Raw genomic sequence first — 10,122 nt, 5'->3', positions numbered from 1 at the left:
CCCCCCCCCCCCTTCAATAAGTTCCTCTCGCGACAGCGACGCCAGCGCCATCTGGTAGCCAGATGTCTGTATCCGTGGTCCAGAATCCGCCTTGCTTAACTACTAAGAAATAAAACCTGGGAGTTGTGTTCTCTGCCAACAAGCAAGAAATTTTGAAAACACATTGGATCTTCAAAATAAAGCATAACCCTCAAGCCGGATCTCAACGGTTCAAGGCTAGACTGATTGTCAAGGGATACGAACAGGTGCGGGGCATAGACTACCACGAAACTTTTTGCCCGGTAATCAGATTCAACACTTCAAGATGCATGTTTGCTATAGTAGCCAAGAACTACAATATCGATCATTACGTAATGGCATTCGTTAATGGTGAACTAGAAGAAAAGGTTTATATGGAGCTACCGGAAGGAACCGTAAAAGAAGAAAACAAAAACAAAGTTTGCAGGTTAAGGAAGGCATAGGATTAAAACAAGGGGTTCCTTCACTTAGAACCGGAAACTGGATCAAACTTTACAAGAATTAGGATTCAAGCGTTCGAAGGTGGATCGGAGCATGTACGTACTAAAAGGAGAAAAAGGGAACATCATCTAACCACATATGTGGACGATCTGCTCGTATTCTCAAATAACAAAACTTTGGAAGATTCTATTATAAATAAACTAGAGAAAAAATTCAAAATAAGAAACTTGGATCCAGTGTCTAGGATCTTGAGTCAATGTTCAACGAAACAAGAAGAGAAGACAAATAACGCTTTGTATAAATTTAAGCGCTATAGAGAACAATTTATTTTAAGAACTCTAAAAATAGAACTGAATGATGCATATAGAAATGTCAACCATTGCCAGGAAACTATCTTATGGCTTAGAAGAAACATTATGAACCATGTTCCCATTAAATTTTGCAATTCTTTTTTCGCGAAACAAGAATACACGTTCCATAACCAATTAATACGTGAAGAAATCAAATTATCGAAAAAATTGAATTGGTTAATATTAACAAATAAACGTAGAAAATATAATGACATTAAACCGGTTCATTATTTTGTGGAAACGGAACAACATAATAATATTGATAATAATTTTAATATGGTTAATAACAAATTTAAATATTCCTTCCAAAGTATGAAAAATAACTGGTGGAATGAACAGGTTGAGGTGAAAATCGAAGCGAAGGAATTCATAGATGTAAATTCTGAATCTTCGTTAGTAAGAATAAAGGACGGTTGGTTTGTTAATTGGTCTGAACATGAGATTCCAAATGAAGTTCAGATGTTTCTGTTGGATGATAAATTTTCTCTACCACCGGTACATCAAAGAAGCATATTGTTTGAGTTTATTAAAAATATTGAAAACAACTTTTGAAAATTAAGATACAATAACATTTTAAAGATAAGAAATTTAACTGTTCCAATTTTAAGAAAATTTTTGCTAACACCGGTAAATAAGTTCATAACAGACGGGTTGTTTTCTCTTGTGAAATATACAACTCATTTTATGAAAAATAATTCTAACGTTATTTTTACAAGAGCGGACAAGGGAAATATCACAGTTGCATTAGACAGAAATGATTACATTAATAAAGTCACCCAAATGCTGCAAGATCCTGAAACTTACACTAGATTGAAGAGGAATCCGTTGAGTGGGTTAACGAAGAGTATTAGAGAGTTGATCACAAGATGGAAAAAGAAAAATTACATCTCTGATCAGACATAAAAAAGTTTCTTTTAGTGATGGAATATTACCAAGATGTTACGCATTACCAAAAGTGCATAAACCAGGCAATACATACATGATTATTATTTCATCTCTGGATAGTCCAGTTTATTCATTGGCGGGTTATTTACATGACATAATATCTAATAATGTAGAGATACCAATAAGAAAAATTGAGAATAGTTTTGAACTAATAAAAAAATTAAAGGACACAAATTCCGGATAATTATGCTTTGATATCGTTGGATGTAGTTTCCTTATTCACTAATGTACCGATAGAATTAGCGGTAGCAAGTGTAGAAAAGAGATGGAATCTCATAAAAAAAGCCACTAGTATTCCGAGGGAAAAATTTATGAAGGGAGTATCGTTAGTATTAAACTCGACTGTTTTCAGTTTTAATAACGAATTTTACAAACAAAATTTTGGGACTCCAATGGAATCGCCCCTCTCTCCTATCATAGCGGATTTAGTTCTGCGTGATTTGGAGACAGAAGCGATAAAAAAACTGGATACAAATTTAACTTTTTATCAGATATGTTGATGATATCGTGACGGCAGCCTCTTCGGAATTGGTAGATACTGTTTTATCAACATTTAATTCTTTTCACAATAGATTACAATTTACGATCGAGGTAGGGGGTGACAAAATAAATTTTTTAGACTTAACGATTGTCAGGAATGGTAACAATTTAGAATTTGATTGGTACCACAAACCAACCTTCTCAGGCAGTTACTTAAATTATTTATCTGCACATCCCATGAGTCATAAAAAAGGTATAGTGATGGGAATGACTGACAGAGCGATACTTTTATCAGATCCGAAATACCATACAAAACACATTCAGTTCATAATAAACACTCTATTAAAAAATGATTATGCTACAGATTTTATTTTCAAAACAATTAATAATAAATTGAAATACTTGTTCTCTGGAACAACCATTTAATGACTGAAATGAATAGTTCTAATGACGAGGTTAGTTTGGAAAGGACTCCGTGATTTTTGAGTTCCATATAACTCAACAAACGCGGAGGAATTTATAACGATTTGCAGAAATAAGAACTTGAAAGCGTTTGCAGTAATAAACTGAATAAATTCATAAAAATACAAAAAGACGTTCTCCCAAAGAATTCAAACAAAAACGAGGTTTACAAAATTGAATGTAAAGATGCAACTTATGTAGGCCAAACATGTAGAAAATTAAGCACAAGGATTGCAGAATACCGCAATCATATAAATTGGAACACTGATAAACAGTCTGTCATCACAGATCACAGATTGGAATTTAATGACGAATTTGATTGGGAGAATGTCAAAATAATGGACACAAAAAGAATATTAAACAAACGACTAATTTCATAGAAAATACACATACATACACATACATATGCAAAAAAAATGGACTTAATTTAAGGTCTGACACAGAGGGACTACATCATGCTTATGCATCTATGTTAAATGAATTGACATAGTTTATTATAAAGACTGAACGATATTACTTCATGAATCAAGCACAAGATTTAGATGACACTTAGAGAGAATTTTTTATGAAAATATCACACAGTTTATTAGACATGACTACTTTTAATGTTGTTTTAATTATATTTTTAACTAATTGATAGGGGAGTCAGTAACGACTTTGAATGTGTATTTCATTATATTGAATTCAAAATAAATTAGTTCATTAATTAATCATTGTTAATAATCAGATTGCATTTTATAATTTCAATGTGACAATTGTATTAGGCTTTTAACTTATAACATTTTTCTGTTCTTACATTTATAATATCTATGACAAATATTGTATACGTCACATACTAATATCTGTAACACAATGCGATTTTTACTATCTTGTACTTTATATTTATTATGATAAAGTCCACGTATTTGACCTTTGTCAAAATTAATATTTTTCCGTTATACATACTCGACATTCCGGATACACAGAAGAAGATCAGATAATCTTATTTTAATTATGTAACGATTTGCTGTAATATTAACATACTATCCAAAGTTTCAAGATGAGATTTAGCGATCGAATAGGTAAGTTACTCGATTAAATTACTGTAAAAATTCAATATCTTATATATATAAATTAAACAGATAACACTACAGTTCTGGTAACCTGCGAATGACTATATCGAATGTTCGCGAAATCTAATATAGTTGTGAGATGATTGCTGGTGAAGATTCCAAAGAGAATCGAAACGATCAAGAATTCGAATAAAGTTGATTCCAACATATCACATGGATTAATAAATTTATTTTATTGAGAAATTATTACGCACCTCCGCTCGCGTTGACTCTTATTAGCCTGATTGTAGGTTATATTTGTGATTTCAAATAACGCTAAATCAGAAGGACTACATTGAAAAAATTTTAAGGAAATTCAACATGGAAGACTGCAAACCTGTGAAAACGCCACTGGACATCAATCAACCGCTTAATAAGAATGTGGAATCGAGTGAAAAAGTCGAATCAAATGCGGTTGAAAACTTTCCGTATAAAGAAGCATTAGGAATTCTAATGTACGCGTATCAAGTCACGCCACCCGATTTATTAGGTGTTAAACTTAATTCCTGCCGTTTTTCATCTCCAAAATTGATTTGTTTCGAAGGGAAATACCTTAATCAAAGTATTATTAATAAAGTATTATTAATTAGTAATAAAGTAGAAAATGGAGGAAATTACTTTGATTAAGGTATTCATTCATCTTCCCTTCGAAACAAATCAATTTTGGAGACGAAAAACGGCAGGAATTAAGTTTAACACCTAATAGGTTTGGCAATATCAACATTAGGTTTGTTTGCGGAAAAACCCGGGAAAGCGCATTAGAACGCGATCAAACGTGTATTACGAATCTTAAAGGAACAATAAACCTAAAATTAAAATTGAAGATTGTTTCTCTTATTTTCATTTTTGCACTGAAAATTTATTTTTATGTAAAAATGAAAATAAGAGAAATTATCTCTAGTGACCTTGATCTTAACAAATGTTATTCAGGACACGATCCTGAACAACATTCAAGAGGTTTTAGCCGTCGATCAGATACTTCGCGTAATGCTAATGCCGGCGGTATTGTAAGTGTTAAGCCTTATAATTCGAAAAAGTACTTTATGAAAAATAACTTTATTATAGTTTTGAAAAGCTCTTGATAGCAGCTATTAGACTCTGGAATCAAAAGTAGGGTGTTCCATTTTAAAAAATCGATGTAACCTAGACCTGACCTTGGTGACGTCATTCAAGGTCAAACTAATAAGATCAGTAAATAGATCTTTTTGAACCATACAACTTTTGTCTGAAATACTTTTCTGTAAAACTTATATTTTCCGAGATATTCAGGTTATTCAGAATTACTTTAGATTATTGCTGTGTGAGACTCTAGATCGTGCGATACATTGTATATTGTTTCGACTTTCGAGCGATCTTGACGTCGAAATCCGCATTTGTGTATTTCCGCGTGCGAATGTCGAAAAATAAGTATAAAAAACTGTAATGAATTATTGTTGCCTTGCTCCGCATGCGCCGCTTGTTTCTATGCTGATCGCGGCGACCAATAGCGTTATCGGAAATCGATGTGGATCTGCTAGCTCCCCAATTCGCGTGCGTGATCACGCAGTTAGTTCAAGCGCGGAGAGCAACGAGCGAGGACGCGAGGCGATCCCACTGTACCGTCACGAACCGGCTAATAAATAAATATCTTTGTCACTGTGTCGGGAGATCGAAGGCTCTCGAGCCTAACACAGGTGTCCCGATCTTTTTGGGACACCCTGTATATGCATGTATGCTCATATATATATATATATATATATGTATATATATATATAGTACAATTCGCATTGAATTGTTTAAACATTAAACATCCAGGTTTGACCATTATAGACATTTAAGTTCTAGTATTGATTTTACTTTTTAACTTTTTAAATAAGAGTGTGTACCCTTAGTGCCTTTTTCTATCTTTTTCTAAAAAAGACAAAGGACCCCGCACGTTTGTTATTGATTTTGGTTCTCGATCAAATCTTGTCATATTTTGGGAAATTGCAATTCCAGGTGTCCTGATTAAAAGGTCGCGACCTCCTAAAATTAACAGTTTTCGAGATACAACTGTTCAAACTTGGTTAATTTCTATTTCGGATATTGGGTGATACAAACAATCTTGGTCCCACACGATCCTACAGACTTGAAAAAAATACCTAAATAAACATACGAAATAAGGCTATCATAGATGCATTTCGCTTCGCGATCTCAATTGTGGTTATAAATAAACAATGAGTAATGTCATGTGAATAAAGTTAGTGTGCAAACATTTTCTGACTTTTAGCATTACCCAGAGTAGCAGTGGGAAGAATCGTGTGGAACGTGCTACTGTTGAACTCGGATCGGTCCAATGGTCATTGGAAAAATCCTCTATCGATGATAATACTTATCATTATTTTACTTATTATTTTTATCATTAATTTCTTTATTATCATTTTTAGCCATAATTGAGATCGCGAAGCAAAACGAAATTATGGCAGCTTTATTTCGCAGGTTATAAGGTTCATCTAGGTATTTTTTTCAAGTTTGTGGATCATGTGGGATCGAGATTGTTTATATCATCCAATATCTGAAATAGAAATTAACCAAGTTTGAACAGTTATATCTCGAAAACTATCAATTTTAGGAGATCGCGCCCACTGACACTTTTAATCAGGACACCTGGAACTACAATTTCCCAAAATATGAGAAGATTTGACTAAGAACCAAAATCCATAAGAAACATGCGGGATCCTTTGTACTGTCGACTTAACATGCCTTTTTTCTTTAAATAGATAGGATATTTTTTTCGTTTCTGCTGTTCCGATCTGAGATAGATAAAGGTAATAATGATAAGTAAACAGGGGCCAGTTTTGTATAGAAATGCTCATAGAGACTTCTGTAGAAATTCTATTTTTGTCATCACGCACGCACGCACGCACACACATTCATAGTCGCTGATGGTATGTGTGCGTGTTGTGTTTTTTATTTTAAGTTTAAATAAATTTTAATAAGTTACCTTTTTTAAATTCTTTGGAGTAGAATCTCACTTTAAAGAGTGAAAAATGTGCCAGTTTTGAAAAAGATTTGAGATTTTTATCTTTAGAGTGAGATTTATTTTAAAAGTTTTAAATAATACTTTCAAACTAAAAATCAAATAAATTTGTTTATATATTTATTTTCGGCACAGAATATAAAAAAATTGTAATTGTCGGTTGTCTTTTTAAAGAGTTTTAAATAGGATAATAACATAGTATCTCATTTTTTTATTTGTTGTGTTGTGTGTGTGGTGTTGTGTGTGTGTGTGTGTGTTGTGTGTTGTGTTGTGTGTGTATTGTGTGTGTTGTGTTGTATGTGCTGTGTTGTATTGTTGTGTGAGTGTGTGTTTTTGTGTTGTGTGTGTGTATACGAAAATATTTAATTAATTTCTTCAAAAATATATGTAACAAATTTTCAATTTTTAAATTTTAATATTCTTCATGATCATAATATTTGATAATTTTCTTCAATTTCGAACAAATAATTACAAACACGATACTTTAAAGATAATTTATAGCGTTCATTCTTATTTTAATTACAGAACTCTGCGACAATCAACTGTAGATTTAAGTTTATTGTATCTGATTTCCCCGGTTTTAAGAAGGTAAAAAACTATATGAACTGATTATGTGAAAATGTTAAGATGAAATATATATATTCATTTGTGTTTTTTTCATTTGACATTTTAAATGTGTTTTTTAAACGAATTATATACTCACCCTTTCCGTTGTTTTCGAAAACTTCCGTCAGGTAATTGGCAACGCTTGTTGGCCATGAAATGACTTCCCTGAGCAAATATAAGATCCTCCAAATCTATCAAGTTTCTTGTACCTTGAACCTGTCCTCCAGGTCCTCCAGTATCTTCATTTTCTTCCCGTCTTTTGCGCTGGGATCTCGCTTCCATTGTCTCATCAGCGTCATCTTCACCTTTACCTGTATCTAATTGCCGCAAGATTTTGGCAAGCACCGGGTCATCATTCATTTTGTTTCGGATTTTTTGTCTTTCTGATTCGGACTGCGATGAGGCCAACATTGTACAGTATGCAACTGTAAATTTTATAAGTAGTTTATTTTTAAATATTTTTCTCTTAAAATAATATATCAATAAAAAACTACAAATATATAAATATTAATTTGGTAACATATGCAATTCTTACCTGTATGTCTGTATTTTTTAAGCTGTTTAATGAAATCAAAACAATCATAACCTAATAAAAGCACAAGCTGATTTTCGCATTCACGATCGTCTGCGGCATCTTTCAAGACAGCTAGTACTTCAGCAGCTCTCGCTTGCGATACCATGGCATCATCATATATCCTACTTAATCTTCTTTGCAACCAATATGCATCAATGTCTAATGGATGTAATGGTTTTTCTTTCTTCATTTCTTCTGTTCCACCCAGCTGAAAAATATATAACAGTTCATTATATAAATAGTTCAAGTAAATTCTTGCTAATAATAATAGAATTTCACTTATTATCAAAGCTGGCACATTTCAAATACTTGTATTTGAAATACAAATTGTATTTCAAATATCGTATTTCAAATACAATATAAAATATATTTTGTATTTCACGAAGGTCATTCGATATATTTTGTATTTCAAATACAATTTTAATATATTTTGAATTTAAAATGCTAAAAAAAATTTTTGATAATAATCATTGAAGCAACGCGAGCAGATCTACTGGCTACATTCGGAAACGTTATGGTTATGGCAGAGAACGAAACGTAACGAAATGTAACTATCGTACTCGTGACACAGAATGAGACAGAGAAAAACGTTGATGTTGCAATCGTGACTAGTCGGGAAAGTGCCGGATATGCAAAAAAATTTTGAAAGTATAGGAGAAACCGGGGCTAATAGACTCATTTTTCAGTTTCGAATTTTTACAGACGAAATTAAGAGACTTATCGAAAAAATGAATTCTACACCAGTTACTACATACATTTACATAATAATATTTTAATAATAAGGGGAAACTGATAACTAATATGGAAAAAGTACATTTTTCTAATGCATTCCATCTGATTCAACTAGCCCCGGGACCGGAGTAATTTGACTAAGACTATTAAAATGAAGATTAATGTATATATCTTTGGCTACATATTAATAAAACTTTTATAAAAATATATTTTAAACACAAATATTCGCTTCACAGGGCAAAACAATGGTTCTTTTTGCAAAATTTGTTCATTTCGTGTAAAAACACGTCAAATGGGCCTAGTTTTCGAGATTGGACATAAGGGGATTAAACTTTTATCACTGAGGAAAATTTTTTTAAAGGAATAAAATTTTGAGTAAATACTATGAGAATTGTTACTAAATGAGTAATACAGTTCCATGCTGTGGTTAGTTTACTATCCCCGTCCGTTCATTTTTTAAAAACATTAACGATATACGATAACAAAGACTGTTGGGAGTATTGCGAAAGGAAATAGTACCGAATAACCAGGTGGTGACGTCACGAACATACACGAAGAGTCAGAAGGTGTTGAAAAGAGTAGAGACTTAGAACGATGTACAATGAGATGTGCTGCTGAGCTTCATTCGAATTCAACTATTATCGTCGTTAAGCGATAGACATACACAGGTACCGAGGGGTAACCTTCGCTTCGCGAGAAAAGAAAGAAAGGTTGCGAATGTATACATTGTGTGACGCGAAGTAAACAGCTGATAGGTAGAAACACTGTCATGAATTCTGACCGCGTCGGTATCGATAATAAGCGTGTTTTGAACGGAATAGCTGTCGACAGAAATAAACTTGAAAGTAACTCGATAACGAGCACAAGTATTTAACATAACGGTTTATGTAATTCTGAAAAATGCTATGATGATCTGAGAAGAATTAGCGCACTGAATTTTTACTGAATTAGTCCAAACAAAGACACACAAACAAAAAAAAAAGTTGGACTTTATTAAGTAAGAACTAGACTTATTATCTAAGTAGAAATCAAATATCTCAGATAATCATATACAATTGTAAAACAAAAACTTTAAGAATAAAAATATTTACTTAGGTGTACGATTTTTTAAAATTGTGACATAACTTTTATCATAGATGTGTTCGCAACAAGATGTTACAGCAGACTGACAAGTAAACCTTAAGAAATGTCAGACGCCGATTTTTCTCAAAATTTTTACAGTTGTTTCTTATGACAAAATAACAAGAAATCTGTCATTAATTTTAGCCCAAATGCGTGTCTGTTAAAAAAAAATTTTTTGTTATTCTTTACAATTACTCAATTTTATATGTTTAAAGCAATATTTTTAACAAATGAATCTGTACCCGATTTTTTGAAGCTCGATACGCATATAGAACACTAAAATAATAACAATAATTATTAATA

At 32.3% G+C, this 10,122-nt stretch overlaps 1 protein-coding gene across 1 annotated transcript in view; it reads right to left on the bottom strand.

The window, feature by feature from the left end:
• Positions 1–10,122, bottom strand: part of LOC108759441 (putative U5 small nuclear ribonucleoprotein 200 kDa helicase) — an 81,454-nt gene that overhangs the window by 16,950 nt on the left and 54,382 nt on the right. The window contains exons 4-5 of the mRNA XM_018504891.1: positions 7,927–8,173; positions 7,489–7,816 (exon numbers count right to left, since the gene is read on the bottom strand). Of these exons, the coding sequence (XP_018360393.1) occupies positions 7,489–7,816; positions 7,927–8,173 (575 nt within the window). The remainder of the gene's footprint in view (positions 1–7,488; positions 7,817–7,926; positions 8,174–10,122) is intronic.

The sequence above is a fragment of the Trachymyrmex cornetzi genome, unplaced genomic scaffold (assembly GCF_001594075.2).
Source record: "Trachymyrmex cornetzi isolate Tcor2-1 unplaced genomic scaffold, Tcor1.1 scaffold185, whole genome shotgun sequence".
Classification (NCBI taxonomy): Eukaryota; Metazoa; Arthropoda; class Insecta; order Hymenoptera; family Formicidae; genus Trachymyrmex; species Trachymyrmex cornetzi.
The sequence above is the reverse complement of the archived record's forward strand: the minus strand, read 5'-3'. Positions and strand labels throughout refer to the sequence as shown.